A 15107-nucleotide genomic window follows, 5' to 3' on the forward strand; every position below is an offset into this window, starting at 1 on the left:
TACAGTTCCTGTTTGATCCAGAGTGCATCCAAAACAACAAACATTATTACGGCTTCCTATACGTATACAGTTGACGTTGGAAGTTTACATACACCTTAGCCAAATACATTTAAAAACGCAGTTTCACAATTCCTGACATTTATTCCTGGTAAAAAAAAATCCCTGTTTTAGATCAGTTATGATCACCACTTTATTTTAAGAATGTGAAATGTCAGAATAATAGTAGAGCGAATTATTTATTTCATCACATTCCCAGTGGGTCAGAAGTACATGCTACCAAAAACTAATTGAGTGTATTGCCTTTAAATGGTTTAACTTGGGTCAAACGTCTCCGGTAGCCTTCCACAAGCTTCCCACAATAAGTTGGGTGAATTTTGGCCCATTCCTCCTGACAGAGCTGGTGTAACCGAGTCAGGTTTGTAGGCCTCCTTGCTGGCACATGCTTTTTCAGTTCTGCCCACACATATTATATAGGATTGATGGCCACTCCAATACCTTGACTTTGTTGTCCTTAAAACCATTTTGCCACAACTTTGGAAGTATGCTTGGGGTCTTTGTCCATTTGGAAGACCCATTTGCGGCCAAGCTTTAACTTCCTGACGGATGTCTTGAGATGTTGCTTCAATATATCCACATAAAGTAAAACTTACTCATAATGCCATCTATTTTGTGAAGTGCACCAGTCTCTCCTGCAGCAAAGCACTGCCACAACATGATGCTGCCACCCCCATGCTTCATGGTTGGGATGCTGTTCTTCTGCTTGCAAGCCTCCCCCTTTTTCCTACAAACATTAACGATGGTCATTATGGCCAAACAGTTCTATTTATGTTTCATTAGACCAGAGGACATTTCTCCAAAAAGTACAATCTTTGTCCCCATGTGCAGTTGCAAACCGTAGTCTGGCTTTTTTCTGGAGGTTTTGGAGCAGTGGCTTCTTCCTTGCTGAGCGGCCTTTCAGGTTATGTCGATATAGGACTCGTTTTACTGTGGATATAGATACTTTTGTACCTGTTTCCTCCAGCATCCTCACAAAGTCCTTTGCTGTTGTTCTGGGATTGATTTGCACATTTTGAACCAAAGTACGTTAATCTCTAGGAGACAGAATGCATCTCCTTCCTGAGCGGTATGACGGCTGCGTGGTCCCATGGTGTTTTATACTTGCGTACTATTGTTTGTACAGATGAACGTGGTACCTTCAGGCGTTTGGAAATTGCTCCCAAGGATGAACCTTTTTCTGAGATCTTGGCTGATTTCTTTTGATTTTCCCATGATGTCAAGCAAAGAGGCATTGAGTTTGAAGGTAGGCCTTGAAATACATCCACAGGTACACCTCCAATTGACACAAATTATGTTAATTAGCCTATCAGAAGCTTCTAAAACCATGACATCATTTTCTGGAATTTCCCAAGCTGTTTAAAGGGACAGTCAACTTAGTGTGTGTAAACTTCTGACCCACTGGAATTGTGATACAGTGAATTATAAGTGAAATAATCTGTCTGTAACCAATTGTTGGAAAAATTACTTGTGTCATGCACAAAGTAGATGTCTTAACCGACTTGCCAAAACTATAGTTTGTTAACAAGAAATTTGTGAAGTGGTTGAAGAAACAAGTTTTAATGACTCCAACATAAGTGAATGTAAACTACCGACTTCTCCTGTATCTCTCAAATTCCCACTTCTGATTTCCAGTTTTATTTTCCATTAAAAACAGTCTACATTGTTAAGACTAGGCATATTTCCAGGGCTTTACTCAACAATGACTTGGATGTACAATATGACACCTCTCTCTACATCATTTGTAATCCGGAATAAAACTTTAATACATCTTTTCAATCTTACCTTAATCTCCATGTAGATGTGCAGTTAGCTCTTTCATCAGAGATTCCTAGTATTCCCAATAAGGCATGTCTTTCATTACTAGTTACACCGAGTAATACTGTAAAGTCTGTAGTCTTTGGAATCAAGCAATTGGCTAGTTTGATTAGCCATAGCCTACAACCAAGTTTAAAACCTTCCACAGAATATAGGATATAAAGATTCAGCAACAGCAAACTCTTTGATTTGCTTTGGTGTTTCTGAGAGACAAAGGGCCCTATTCAATCTGCATCGCGGAAGTTCAGCTCTACAGCATGATTGACTACATTCACGGTAAACGCTGCAAATGTGGACCAATCAGAAACTACCTTAAAATGCATAGAGCTGAATCTGTAGCGCTTCAGAGTTTCAGATTGAATAGACCCCAAAGTCATAAGAGGAACAACACAGTTTTTGCTGAGGGCAATCAGGACCCACTGGGTATAAAATATACAAACATAATCTTAGTAGAAAAAATACATTATATCTCATGAGTTGCTGGGCAGAAAAGGGTATGTTTTGGAGTGTGCAGGATCTATTCTATTATGATAAAACTAATATACTTACCATTCAAAATGCTAGCATATGGATCATACTTAGCATAATATCCGCAGATATTCTAAATGAAATGACATTTTGAAGAACGACTGCTTTGCAGCGAGAGACGTTGGAACTGATAACATAGAAATGTGATTTCACATTGGAAGAGAAATGCAAATATCCAAACTAAAATCTACACAGAATAAGATGGATTAATAGAATTTTTGTTGCAAGGAGAGACAATCCAGGCCTGGAGTTTGCAGAGGCCTTCCGTTCACATACTGTACAGTACAAGAGAATGAGCAGATCAGGTAAAAGCATTGAGAGTTTGAATGATCTCTTCCAGTCTATCAGTTCGTAACCATCTGTAATCCGTTTACAGCCAGACATATAGACAGTTACAGAAAGATGAAAGACGAGCTCTCCTTTCACATGTTTGAGTCAGATGGAGAATGTGTCGATTGTTTGGTCGGTCAACAACGCCCCTACAAACACTGCAGACTTTGGTTTCAGCCCAGCACTATTCAACTCATCAACTAACCATAACATCTTGATTAGCTGAATCAGGTGTGCTAATGCTGGCTATGGAACAAAATGTTTGTAGCAGTAGCTAGGTTTCCATCCAATTAGAGACAGATGTTCATGCAAATATTCTAGAATTTGCATAAAGAAAATATGCGCATATAAATCAGTGCCTGATAAAGCAGTGACACAAAATGTACTTTTCCGCTCCAGTTTTCATGTACCAAATATAAATCCAAATCTAACATCTAAAGTAAATCTAAAGTGTTTCCATTGCATTTTCAACTCCAATTGTTTAGTCACAAAAACTGCTGTGTTAAATTACTCTGGTCTTGGCAGATGAGCTCCAGCCACCAGCTCTCAGATACCGTGCAGGTAGGCTCATCTACATGATACGGTTATTATGGATAAGAGGGAGAATATTTGTACTTGTCAAATGGCAGTCAAGCGTCGATCATCACTTCACCATTTCTCGCATAATACATTTTACCGCCACAAAAAGATCCCACCATGTCGGCATTTTTATATTATTGTTTTTTACAAATCTTCACAACTATCCTGATTTTCGTTAATACGGTATGACTTCACTCGCATTGACTTTGGATGGAAACGTAGTTAGTGTCGGCGCGTTTCCATTAGTTTGTAGCCAAGCCCCCTACTCCCAGTCCTAGTCATCTACAGTAGACACACCCTCCACACAGGACCGTGCACGCTGAGAAAAACGGTCAGCACTAAAACTGGAAGCCTTTAACCTTGCCAAGGACAAACTAGGGTTCTGCTCCGATCTGAGCGACCATTTTCCTATTACTCTGCTGTCTTATCTACAGAAACACTGAAATCCTGTTAAATGGAGCCATTTTCTCATTTGCCTGCGAGGTCATTTTCATGCATGGAGAGATCCATTCATTGTGCTGCTGAGCCTCTGGAGACAGGGGGTTCTGCTGTAAGAAGAGACAGCTCACTGAGACAGATCACTGAGGGTCCAAAGGAAGTCCAGAGAGAGAAGGCATTCAGAACCATCGCTGGAGCACAGCTAGCATGGTGTATACACATCTGCATAGCAATGGGAGATATCCATAATTGTCCTTAAACTAACAGGCAACACAGAAGAGAGGTGAGCAGGACAAGCCAAAGAGTAGTCCATGTCCTTTGATTGGTCAATTCCAATGGATTGTCCACAACATTGACCAATGCCAGCACTTGATCTTGGTCAAAGCCAATGATCTGTCCTTACATGGACCAATGGCAACTCTCAATATGTCCTCAATATTGGCCAATGACCCTGCCCCTCCACTACCCTGTCTACTGAGCCTGGGCTTTGTCTGTGTGAGACAGAGAGATATCACCCACTGCAGTTTGGGAGGCTCAGGAGGAGAAACAGAGGCCACAGCACTCCATACAGATCTCCAGGCAGTCTGCAGACTCGCAGCACGCGTCGATGATCCCACAGTCCATGTCACATGGCAGCTCACAGTCGCCACACTCCTCCGAGGCGCAGCAGCAGCAGAAGCACGCCGAGTCGTCCCCCGCACACGAACCACAGGTGGCACAGTCCAACACGATGTTACACAGAGTCAGGAACTCACAGAACAGACAGGCCAGGATACAGTGAACACAACAGTCTGAGGGAGAGACGGGGAGTTATTCATCTTTATTTGGCCTGCTAAGTTGGTTGGGAATGCATACTGTTTGGGAGAGGATGGGGGAGACGGGATGGAGAATAATAGGAGATGAGACATAGGAGGAGGGAGGAAGTGCAGGATACAGTGAGATAGACTAGATCAGGTAGCAACTCACCTTCCTGTACCTCTGTAGGTATCTGGGAGCTGTTGCTCTTGGAGGAACTCTTGCTCCTCTTGCTGCTCTGAGAGGTGATGGAGGGGTTGGACTGGAGCTTCTTGGAGTTCTTCATCCCCGACGAGGAGGAGGAAGAGGCTGCTTTAGGGAGGGAGCCAGGGGCAGGACGATCACAGGGGCCTCCGTTCCTCACTCCGTTGGTGTGAGGGGTGTGCGTGCAGTTGAGGCCGTGTGTGTGAAGCTTGGCTCCGGCTCGTGGCTGGCTGGTTGGCTGTGTTAGGCAGGGTTGGGCAGGGTGGATGTGGGTGGATCGAGCCTGGGGCTGACCTGAGGACAGGAACAAAGAAAGAAAATAAAAACATTTACAATAGTTGCTTTCGTTGTAATAGCGGGACACATGGGAAAACGTAGTCATTGATACAGCAGACCCCAATGGCTCCTGGGAAGGGCCATGTGTATTATGATGACTTCTGACCCGGCTCGTCTAGATGCTTACACGACAACCCACAGACAGACACTCTCCTCTCCTCTCCTCTCCTCTCCTCGACATGAATAAACAAGAACAAGTTGGTGTGAGAAACGTGTCTTGGACACAACATCATTACAGAGAATCCCCATAGGAAATAGGCCTTCAGTTTGGCCAGGTCAAATTCAAAGAACATTGAGAATCTATTCAAATCATTCGCCAAGGACAATTGGTAGTTCATGGTCTCCCACTGGCAGCTGCACATTGCTAGGTGCACCCTGCATTCATATGTCACTCATGACTGTGATGCATATATGGTTGCTAGTTTTAGGGTTTTGATTTATGTGGACAGAGGGGCTGAAATGGCCTGGTTCTCTCTCCTCACAGTCTCAAATGTAGGCCACACACACACACACACACACACACACACACACACACACACACACACACACACACACACACACACACACACACACACACACACACACACACACACACACACACACACACACACACACACACACACACACACACACACACACACACACACACACACACAACCCTGGTGTGTTTACAGCCTACAAACCCTCTACTGTTCCTCCTTTAACTCAGACCAGGGTTGATCTTGGCTGTCCAACGTGCACCTCTTCGTATATTTTACTCTGAGCAGTGCCACCAATACTCATTTCCTGAGGTGTGAAAGCACACCACCTCTGTCAAAACAAACACCTTGAAAAATATATGATATATTATGATAATATTTAATACCATCCTTTCGAGGCCCTAAATATTTTCTTGACCTGAACACACAGATGGAGAGAGGTGTGACTTCACAGGGTAGAAAACCACTGCAGGACGTCCAGAGAGAAACACACACACAGACACACACACAGACACACACACACAGACACACAGACACACACACACACAGACACACAGACAGACAGACACACACAGACACACACACACAGACACACACACACAGACACACACACAGACACACACACAGACACACACACAGACACACACACAGACACACACACAGACACACAGACACACACACAGACACACACACAGACACACACACAGACACACACACCGGGGGCTGAGATGCAGTGAGGCCTAGCGGGCAGTAAAACCGTCCATTAGACAATCATTCAGAGACAGATAACCCTGCTACGGCTGTTTTGATTGGCCCATGGCCGGGGTCACACAACCAATCGAGTGTGATTTAAAGATTCTTTCATTCAGCGTTTTCTAACCCCATTCCAGATGTCTGGCAACCCACGGGGTAGTGTGTGTGTGTGGAAAAATATTGCGTCTTCTGAAGTATGTCATAAGTCAATAACTGCTGCGCTGCTGTTATGTCTCCTTACTCCTTTTCCTCCTTCTCTCCCCCACTCTCGCTCTCCTTCTCTCTCCCCCACTCTCGCTCTCCTTCTCTCTCCCCCACTCTCGCTCTCCTTCTCTCTCCCCCACTCTCGCTCTCCTTCTCTCTCCCCCACTCTCGCTCTCCTTCTCTCTCCTCGCTCTCTTCTCTCCCCACTCTCGCTCTCCTTCTCTCTCCCCCACTCTCGCTCTCCTTCTCTCTCCCCCACTCTCGCTCTCCTTCTCTCTCCCCCACTCTCGCTCTCCTTCTCTCTCCCCCACTCTCGCTCCCCTTCCTCTCTCTCTCCCCCCACTCTCGCTCTCCTCTCTCTCTCCCCCACTCTCGCTCTCCTTCTCTCTCCCCCACTCTCGCTCTCCTTCTCTCTCCCCCACTCTCTCCTTCTCTCTCGCTCTCCTTCTCTCTCCCCCACTCTCGCTCCCCTTCTCTCTCCCCCCACTCTCGCTCCCCTCCACTCTCGCTCCCCCTCCTCCACTCTCGCTCCCCTCCACTCTCCCCCACTCTCGCTCCCCTCCACTCTCGCTCCCCTTCTCTCCCCCCGCTCTCCCCTCGCTCTTGGTCTCTCCCCCTCGCTCTTGGTCTCTCCCCCTCGCTCTTGGTCTCTCCCCCTCGCTCTCTCTCCCCCTCGCTCTTGGTCTCTCCCCCTCGCTCTTGGTCTCTCCCCCTCGCTCTTGGTCTCTCCCCCTCGCTCTTGGTCTCTCCTCCCTCGCTCTTGGTCTCTCCCCCTCGCTCTTGGTCCCTCCCCCTCGCTCTTGGTCCCTCCCCCCCTCTTGGTCTCTCCCCCTCGCTCTTGGTCCCTCCCCTCGCTCTTGGTCCCTCCCCCTCGCTCTTGGTCCCTCCCCTCGCTCTTGGTCCCCCCTCCCCCTCGCTCTTGGTCCCTCCCCCTCGCTCTTGGCTCTTGGTCTCCCCCTCGCTCTTGGTCTCTCCCCCTCGCTCTTGGTCTCTCCCCCTCCCCGCTCTTGGTCTCTCTCCTCCTCGCTCTTGGTCTCTCCCCCTCGCTCTTGGTCTCTCCCCCTCGCTCTTGGTCTCTCCCCCTCGCTCTTGGTCTCTCCCCCTCGCTCTTGGTCTCTCCCCCTCGCTCTTGGTCTCTCCCCCTCGCTCTTGGTCTCTCCCCCGGTCTTTCACTTTAACCATTCACACATTTTAAAGATACAGTACAATGCTGTGTAGTACATTACAGCATAACGGTTTGGTTCTGTCTAGTGGAGGAGAAGGGAGAGCGAGGGATGGTGAGTAGAGGAGGAGACAGGATGTGTGGCCACCATTGTTCTCCAAATGATCGGTAAGGAGGAACAGTCAGACCCATCCAAACCCTGGACCCCAGAGAGAGAGAATCTTCCCTAAAAACCATGTCTCAGCTTTTCACTTCACTAGAAGACATGTACACGCACACAGACACGCACACGCACACACACGCACACACACACAGAGAGACATAATTGCAGCCACCAACCCTAATCATAGTCAGTTTTAGTGAAACCACACAGAGCGATGCCTTTACCCCACATCTCTCTGCTAGTCATTCTCTAAGTAGCACAGTGAAATGCCATCCATGTCTGGTTACCAGTACATTCCTCTGGTTGGTAAAGACAACATCAGCAGGAATATTGTTTGTTTACTGAATGCCATTGGAGTCTTTAAAAAAGGATTGCTGGAAATGGAACTTCCTTCTAACTGGACAGAGAGAGAGTTCAAATGGTGTCTGGATATGATTTAGAGTGGTATGAGAGTTCATTCACCCCTCTCCCCTATGTGTGGGTGTCGGTGGGGGTGTGTGTGTGGGCAGTAAACAGGCGGATCTCTTGGGCATCTAGCAGCCAGACAGACAGACTAGGTTTCAGAGGAGTCATGACTGTCTCCATATAAAGCCTAAGGACAAACAACAAGGCTGACACACACAGAGAGAGAGAGACATCTCTTTGTGCAACACACCCTGCGATAGAGAGTGTGTGTGTATGTGTTTGTGAGATAGAGAAACAGACGACAGTGTGTGAGAGAAAGATCCGTTCTGCGGATATACACCCCTAAGCTTTGGCTGTCTTGTCTATTTTGGGTCAGGAGTGATGTAAGGGCCACACAAACACAATGACTCAGCAGCACATAGTTCAGAATAAGAACAAATTAAAAGCCAAATGACTGTGGGCTCAGCATGATGAAACTGCCACACCACAAATTGAAGGAGAAGAGGGGAGAAACACAGAGCAGGAACGAGGGTGAGTGTAGCCTGGGCCGGAGGATGGAAGAATATGTACAAAACAGTGTGTGAGAGAAACAGAGCGAGAGACAGAGAGAGTGTTCATTTTGATTGTTTATTTCACTTTTGTTTATTTCACTTTTGTTTATTATCTATTTCACTTGCTTTGGCAATGTTAACATGTTTCCCATGCCAATAAAGCCCTTTGAATTGATTTGAGAGAGAGAGAGACAGGGTGAGTCTGGGAGAGGAAGAGAGGCCCAGTGTAGGCCCAGCCTGTTGCCTGCAGCAATGGGGGTGTGGCATGTCTGGCTTGAGAGAGGGTGAATCACAGTCGGCTGAATGCTCACCTCTACCCCCCTCCCCTCCCCCCTCCCTCTCTCCCCAAATCCCTCCATTCACTCAACTCCCATTACCCTCCAAACTGCCAACCCCCCCCTCCAAATCCCACCACCCCCTTCAGTCACATCCCTCCCACCACCTCCCCTTCAGTCACATCCCTCCCACCACCTCCCCTTCAGTCACATCCCTCCCACCACCTCCCCTTCAGTCACCTCCCTCCCACCACCTCCCCTTCAGTCACCTCCCTCCCACCACCTCCCTCCCACCACCTCCCCTTCAGTCACCTCCCTCCCACCACCTCCCCTTCAGTCACATCCCTCCCACCACCCCCCCTTCAGTCACATCCCTCCCACCATTCTAGACTTGAGGCTATGATTACTACTGATCACTGCACGTCTCTACCTTTCCAACCTCCCTCCTCCTACCTCCCTCTCTCCTCCAGTGACTCAGCAGTCTGACCAGTAGACAGTAAACAGAGTGCTGTTGATGCCAGGCCAGCTGAACTCGGTCAGAGCTGTGAGGGACATGTTGGGAACCTGTTTTCCCTCCCCACATATAGAACAGAAACACCTGAGTGACGCCCAGAACTGTTACTACAGATCACAGCTAATCACAACTAAGTACTTTACATGGTAAGTACTGTCACCTTGTCCTTCCACTGTCACCTCATTTAACTCATTCACCACCAATGGAACTTGATGAGGACTGGGAGGTGGGGGGTGTTCAAATGTGTGACCCCTCAAAAACACTGACCTCATAAGCCCCTGGGCTGCTTCAGCTCATTTCAATAACAATCTCTACAGGGATGGGGACTCTAATCTCAGAAGAGCAGAGTGTGGTATTTCTAAAGAGTGGTATTCCAATGGAAGTGTGGCTTATTTCCCTATACAGAGTGGGCAATGGGGGCTGAGAGAGGATAAACGCCCTACTTTACTGGGAGAATGGGGTGAAAAATATGGAGAGAGGGAGTGAGGAGAGAGGGAAGGAGGAGAGAGGAGACAGGGAAGGAGGAGAGAGGGAAGGAGCAGAGAGGGAAGGAGCAGAGAGGGAAGGAGCAGAGAGTGGGAAGGAGGAGAGAGGGAAGGAGGAGAGTGGGGAAGGAGGAGAGTGGGAAGGAGGAGAGTGGGAAGGAGGAGAGTGGGAAGGAGGAGAGTGGGAAGGAGGAGAGTGGGAAGGAGCAGAGAGGGAAGGAGCAGAGAGGAAAGGAGCAGAGAGGAAAGGAGCAGAGAGGAAAGGAGCAGAGAGGAAAGGAGCAGAGAGGAAAGGAGCAGAGAGGAAAGGAGCAGAGAGGAAAGGAGCAGAGAGGAAAGGAGCAGAGAGGAAAGGAGGAGGGTGGGAAGGAGCAGGGTGGGAAGGAGCAGGGTGGGAAGGAGCAGAGAGGGAAGGAGCAGAGAGGGAAGGAGCAGAGAGGGAAGGAGCAGAGAGGGAAGGAGCAGAGAGGGAAGGAGCAGAGAGGGAAGGAGCAGAGAGGGAAGGAGGAGAGAGGGAAGTAGAAGAGAGGAGAGTGGAGAGTGGGAAGGAGCAGAGAGGGAAGGAGCAGAGAGGGAAGGAGCAGAGAGGGAAGGAGCAGAGAGGGAAGGAGGAGAGTGGGAAGGAGGAGAGAGGGAAGGAGAAGAGAGAAGAGTGGGAAGGAGGAGAGTGGAGAGTGGGAAGGAGGAGAGTGGAGAGTGGGAAGGAGGAGGGTGGGAAGGAGGAGGGTGGGAAGGAGGAGAGAGGGAAGGAGCAGAGAGGGAAGGAGCAGAGAGGGAAGGAGCAGAAAGGGAAGGAGGAGAGGAGAGAGGGAAGGAGGAGAGAGGAGAGAGGGAAGGAGGAGAGAGGAGAGAGGGAAGGAGGAGAGAGGAGAGTGGGAAGGAGGAGAGAGGAGAGTGGGAAGGAGGAGCGAGGGAAGGAGAAGAGAGGAGAGTGGGAAGGAGGAGAGTGGAGAGTGGGAAGGAGGAGAGTGGGAAGGAGGAGGGTGGGAAGGAGGAGAGGGGGAAGGAGGAGGGTGGGAAGGAGGAGAGAGGGAAGGAGGAGAGAGGGAAGGAGGAGAGAGGGAAGGAGGAGGGTGGGAAGGAGGAGAGAGGGAAGGAGGAGAGAGGGAAGGAGCAGAAAGGGAAGGAGGAGAGGAGAGAGGGAAGGAGGAGAGAGGAGAGAGGGAAGGAGGAGAGAGGAGAGAGGGAAGGAGGAGAGAGGAGAGAGGGAAGGAGGAGAGAGGAGAGAGGGAAGGAGGAGAGAGGAGAGTGGGAAGGAGGAGCGAGGGAAGGAGAAGAGAGGAGAGTGGGAAGGAGGAGAGTGGAGAGTGGGAAGGAGGAGGGTGGGAAGGAGGAGAGGGGGAAGGAGGAGGGTGGGAAGGAGGAGGGTGGGAAGGAGGAGAGAGGGAAGGAGGAGGAGGAGAGAGGGAAGGAGGAGAGAGGGAAGGAGGAGAGAGGAGAGAGGGAAGGAGGAGAGTGGAGAGTGGGAAGGAGGAGAGTGGAGAGTGGGAAGGAGGAGGGCGGGAAGGAGGAGGGTGGGAAGGAGGAGAGAGGGGAGAGGGAAGGAGGAGAGAGGAGAGAGGGAAGGAGCAGAAAGGGAAGGAGGAGAGGAGAGAGGGAAGGAGGAGAGAGGAGAGAGGGAAGGAGGAGAGAGGAGAGAGGGAAGGAGGAGAGAGGGAAGGAGGAGAGTGGGAAGGAGGAGCGAGGGAAGGAGAAGAGAGGAGAGTGGGAAGGAGGAGAGTGGAGAGTGGGAAGGAGGAGAGAGGGAAGGAGGAGAGAGGAGAGAGGGAAGGAGGAGAGAGGAGAGAGGGAAGGAGGAGAGAGGAGAGAGGGAAGGAGGAGAGAGGAGAGAGGGAAGGAGGAGAGAGGGAAGGAGGAGAGAGGGAAGGAGGAGAGAGGGAAGGAGGAGAGTGGGAAGGAGGAGCGAGGGAAGGAGCAGAGAGGGAAGGAGGAGCGAGGGAAGGAGGAGAGAGGGGAGGAGAGAGGGAGGAGAGAGGGGAGGAGAGAGGGAAGGAGAGAGGGAAGGAGGAGAGAGGGAAGGAGGAGAGAGGGAAGGAGGAGAGAGGGAAGGAGGAGAGAGGGAAGGAGGAGAGAGGGAAGGAGAGAGGGAAAGAGGAGAGGGGGAAAGAGGAGAGGGGGAAGGAGGAGAGGGGGAAAGAGGAGAGGGGGAAAGAGGAGAGGGGGAAAGAGGAGAGGGGGAAAGAGGAGAGGGGGAAAGAGGAGAGGGGGAAAGAGGAGAGGGGGAAAGAGGAGAGGGGGAAAGAGGAGAGGGGGAAAGAGGAGAGGGGGAAAGAGGAGAGAGGGAAAGAGGAGAGAGGGAAAGAGGAGAGAGGGAAAGAGGAGAGAGGGAAAGAGGAGAGAGGGAAAGAGGAGAGAGGGAAAGAGGAGAGAGGGAAAGAGGAGAGGGGGAAAGAGGAGAGGGGGAAGGAGGAGAGAGGAGAGGGGGAAGGAGGAGAGAGGAGAGAGGGAAGGAGGAGAGAGGGAAGGAGAAGAGAGCAGAGGGAAAGAGGAGAGAGGGAAAGAGGAGAGAGGGGAGAGGGAAGGAGGAGAGAGGAGAGTGGGAAGGAGGAGGGTGGGAAGGAGGAGGGTGGGAAGGAGGAGGGTGGGAAGGAGGAGAGTGGGAAGGAGGAGAGTGGGAAGGAGCAGAGTGGGAAGGAGCAGAGTGGGAAGGAGCAGAGTGGGAAGGAGCAGAGTGGGAAGGAGCAGAGTGGGAAGGAGCAGAGTGGGAAGGAGCAGAGTGGGAAGGAGCAGAGTGGGAAGGAGCAGAGTGGGAAGGAGCAGAGTGGGAAGGAGCAGAGTGGGAAGGAGCAGAGTGGGAAGGAGCAGAGAGGGAAGGAGCAGAGAGGGAAGGAGCAGAGAGGGAAGGAGCAGAGAGGGAAGGAGCAGAGAGGGAAGGAGCAGAGAGGGAAGGAGCAGAGAGGGAAGGAGGAGAGTGGGAAGGAGGAGAGTGGGAAGGAGGAGAGAGCAGAGAGGGAAGGAGGAGAGTGGGAAAGAGGAGAGTGGGAAAGAGGAGAGAGGGAAAGAGGAGAGAGGGAAAGAGGAGAGAGGGAAAGAGGAGAGAGGGAAAGAGGAGAGAGGGAAAGAGGAGAAAGGGAAAGAGGAGGGAAAGAGGAGGGAAAGAGGAGGGAAAGAGGAGAGAGGGAAAGAGGAGAGAGGGAAAGAGGAGAGAGGGAAAGAGGAGAGAGGGAAAGAGGAGAGGGGGAAAGAGGAGAGGGGGAAGGAGGAGAGGAAAGGAGGAGAGAGGAGAGAGGTAAGGAGGAGAGAGGGGAGGAGGAGAGAGGAGAGAGGGGAGGAGGAGAGAGGAGAGAGGGAAGGAGGAGAGGGGGAAGGAGGAGAGGGGGAAGGAGGAGAGGGGGAAGGAGGAGAGGGGGAAGGAGGAGAGGGGGAAGGAGGAGAGGGGGAAGGAGGAGAGAGGAAAGGAGGAGAGAGGAGAGAGGGAAGGAGGAGAGAGGAGAGAGGGAAGGAGGAGAGAGGGAAGGAGGGGAGAGGAGAGAGGGAAAGAGGAGAGAGGGAAAGAGGAGAGAGGGAAAGAGGAGAGAGGGAAAGAGGAGAGAGGGAAAGAGGAGAGAGGGAAAGAGGAGAGAGGGAAGGAGGAGAGAGGGAAGGAGGAGAGAGGGAAGGAGGAGAGAGGGAAGGAGGAGAGAGGGAAGGAGGAGAGAGGGAAGGATCAGAGAATAAAGGTGGAAAAGGTGAAAGGTAGAGAGTGGGAAGGAGGAGAGTGGGAAGGAGGAGAGTGGGAAGGAGGGAAGGAGGAGAGTGGGAAGGAGGGAAGGAGGAGAGTGGGAAGGAGGAGAGAGGGAAAGAGGAGAGAGGGAAAGAGGAGAGAGGGAAAGAGGAGAGAGGGAAAGAGGAGAGAGAGAAAGAGGAGAGAGGGAAAGAGGAGAGAGGGAAAGAGGAGAGAGGGAAAGATGAGAGAGGGAAAGAGGAGAGAGGGAAAGAGGAGAGAGGGAAAGAGGAGAGGGGGAAGGAGGAGAGAGGGAAAGAGGAGAGGGGGAAGGAGGAGAGAGGAGAGAGGGAAGGAGGAGAGAGCAGAGGGAAGGAGAAGAGAGCAGAGGGAAGGAGAAGAGAGCAGAGGGAAAGAGGAGAGAGGGAAGGAAGAGAGAGGAGAGAGGGAAAGAGGGAAAGAGGAGAGGGGGAAAGAGGGAAAGAGGAGAGGGGGAAAGAGGAGAGGGGGAAAGAGGAGAGGGGGAAAGAGGAGAGGGGGAAAGAGGAGAGAGGGAAGGAGGAGAGAGGGAAGGAGGAGAAAGGGAAAGAGGAGAGAGGGAAAGAGGAGAGAGGGAAAGAGGAGAGAGGGAAAGAGGGAAAGAGGAGAGAGGGAAAGAGGAGAGAAGGAAAGAGGAGAGAAGGAAAGAGGAGAGAAGGAAAGAGGAGAGAAGGAAAGAGGAGAGGGGGAAGGAGCAGAGGGGGAAGGAGGAGAGAGGAGAGAGGGAAGGAGGAGAGAGGGGAGAGGGAAGGAGGAGAGAGGAGAGTGGGAAGGAGGAGGGTGGGAAGGAGGAGGGTGGGAAGGAGGAGAGTGGGAAGGAGGAGAGTGGGAAGGAGGAGAGTGGGAAGGAGGAGGGTGGGAAGGAGCAGAGTGGGAAGGAGCAGAGTGGGAAGGAGCAGAGTGGGAAGGAGCAGAGTGGGAAGGAGCAGAGTGGGAAGGAGCAGAGTGGGAAGGAGCAGAGAGGGAAGGAGAAGAGTGGGAAGGAGCAGAGAGGGAAGGAGCAGAGAGGGAAGGAGCAGAGAGGGAAGGAGCAGAGAGGGAAGGAGCAGAGAGGGAAGGAGCAGAGAGGGAAGGAGCAGAGAGGGAAGGAGGACAGAGGGAAGGAGGAGAGAGGGAAGGAGGACAGAGAGAAGGATCAGAGAAGAAAGGTGGAAAAGGTGAAAGGTAGAGAGTGGGAAGGAGGAGAGTGGGAAAGAGGAGAGTGGGAAAGAGGAGAGTGGGAAAGAGGAGAGTGGGAAAGAGGAGAGAGGGAAAGAGGAGAGTGGGAAGGAGGAGAGAGCAGAGAGGGAAGGAGGAGAGTGGGAAGGAGGAGAGAGGGAAAGAGGAGAAAGAGGAGGGAAAGAGGAGAGTGG

General features: G+C 51.1%; 1 protein-coding gene across 4 annotated transcripts in view; it reads right to left on the bottom strand.

The window, feature by feature from the left end:
- LOC124004040 (myoD family inhibitor-like) overlaps positions 1 to 15107 on the bottom strand; it is a 118990-nt gene that overhangs the window by 10389 nt on the left and 93494 nt on the right. For 3 of the 4 annotated variants that reach the window (XM_046312781.1, XM_046312782.1, XM_046312780.1), the window contains exons 4-5: positions 4714 to 5040; positions 1508 to 4538 (exon numbers count right to left, since the gene is read on the bottom strand). In XM_046312781.1, coding sequence (XP_046168737.1) covers positions 4282 to 4538; positions 4714 to 5040 — 584 coding nt within the window. In that variant the 3' untranslated portion in view covers positions 1508 to 4281. Of the gene's footprint in view, positions 1 to 1507; positions 4539 to 4713; positions 5041 to 15107 lie in introns of those variants that run through there. The other variant, XM_046312783.1, reaches the window with a different exon arrangement.

Source organism: Oncorhynchus gorbuscha, linkage group LG18, assembly GCF_021184085.1.
Source record: "Oncorhynchus gorbuscha isolate QuinsamMale2020 ecotype Even-year linkage group LG18, OgorEven_v1.0, whole genome shotgun sequence".
Taxonomy (NCBI): domain Eukaryota; kingdom Metazoa; phylum Chordata; class Actinopteri; order Salmoniformes; family Salmonidae; genus Oncorhynchus; species Oncorhynchus gorbuscha.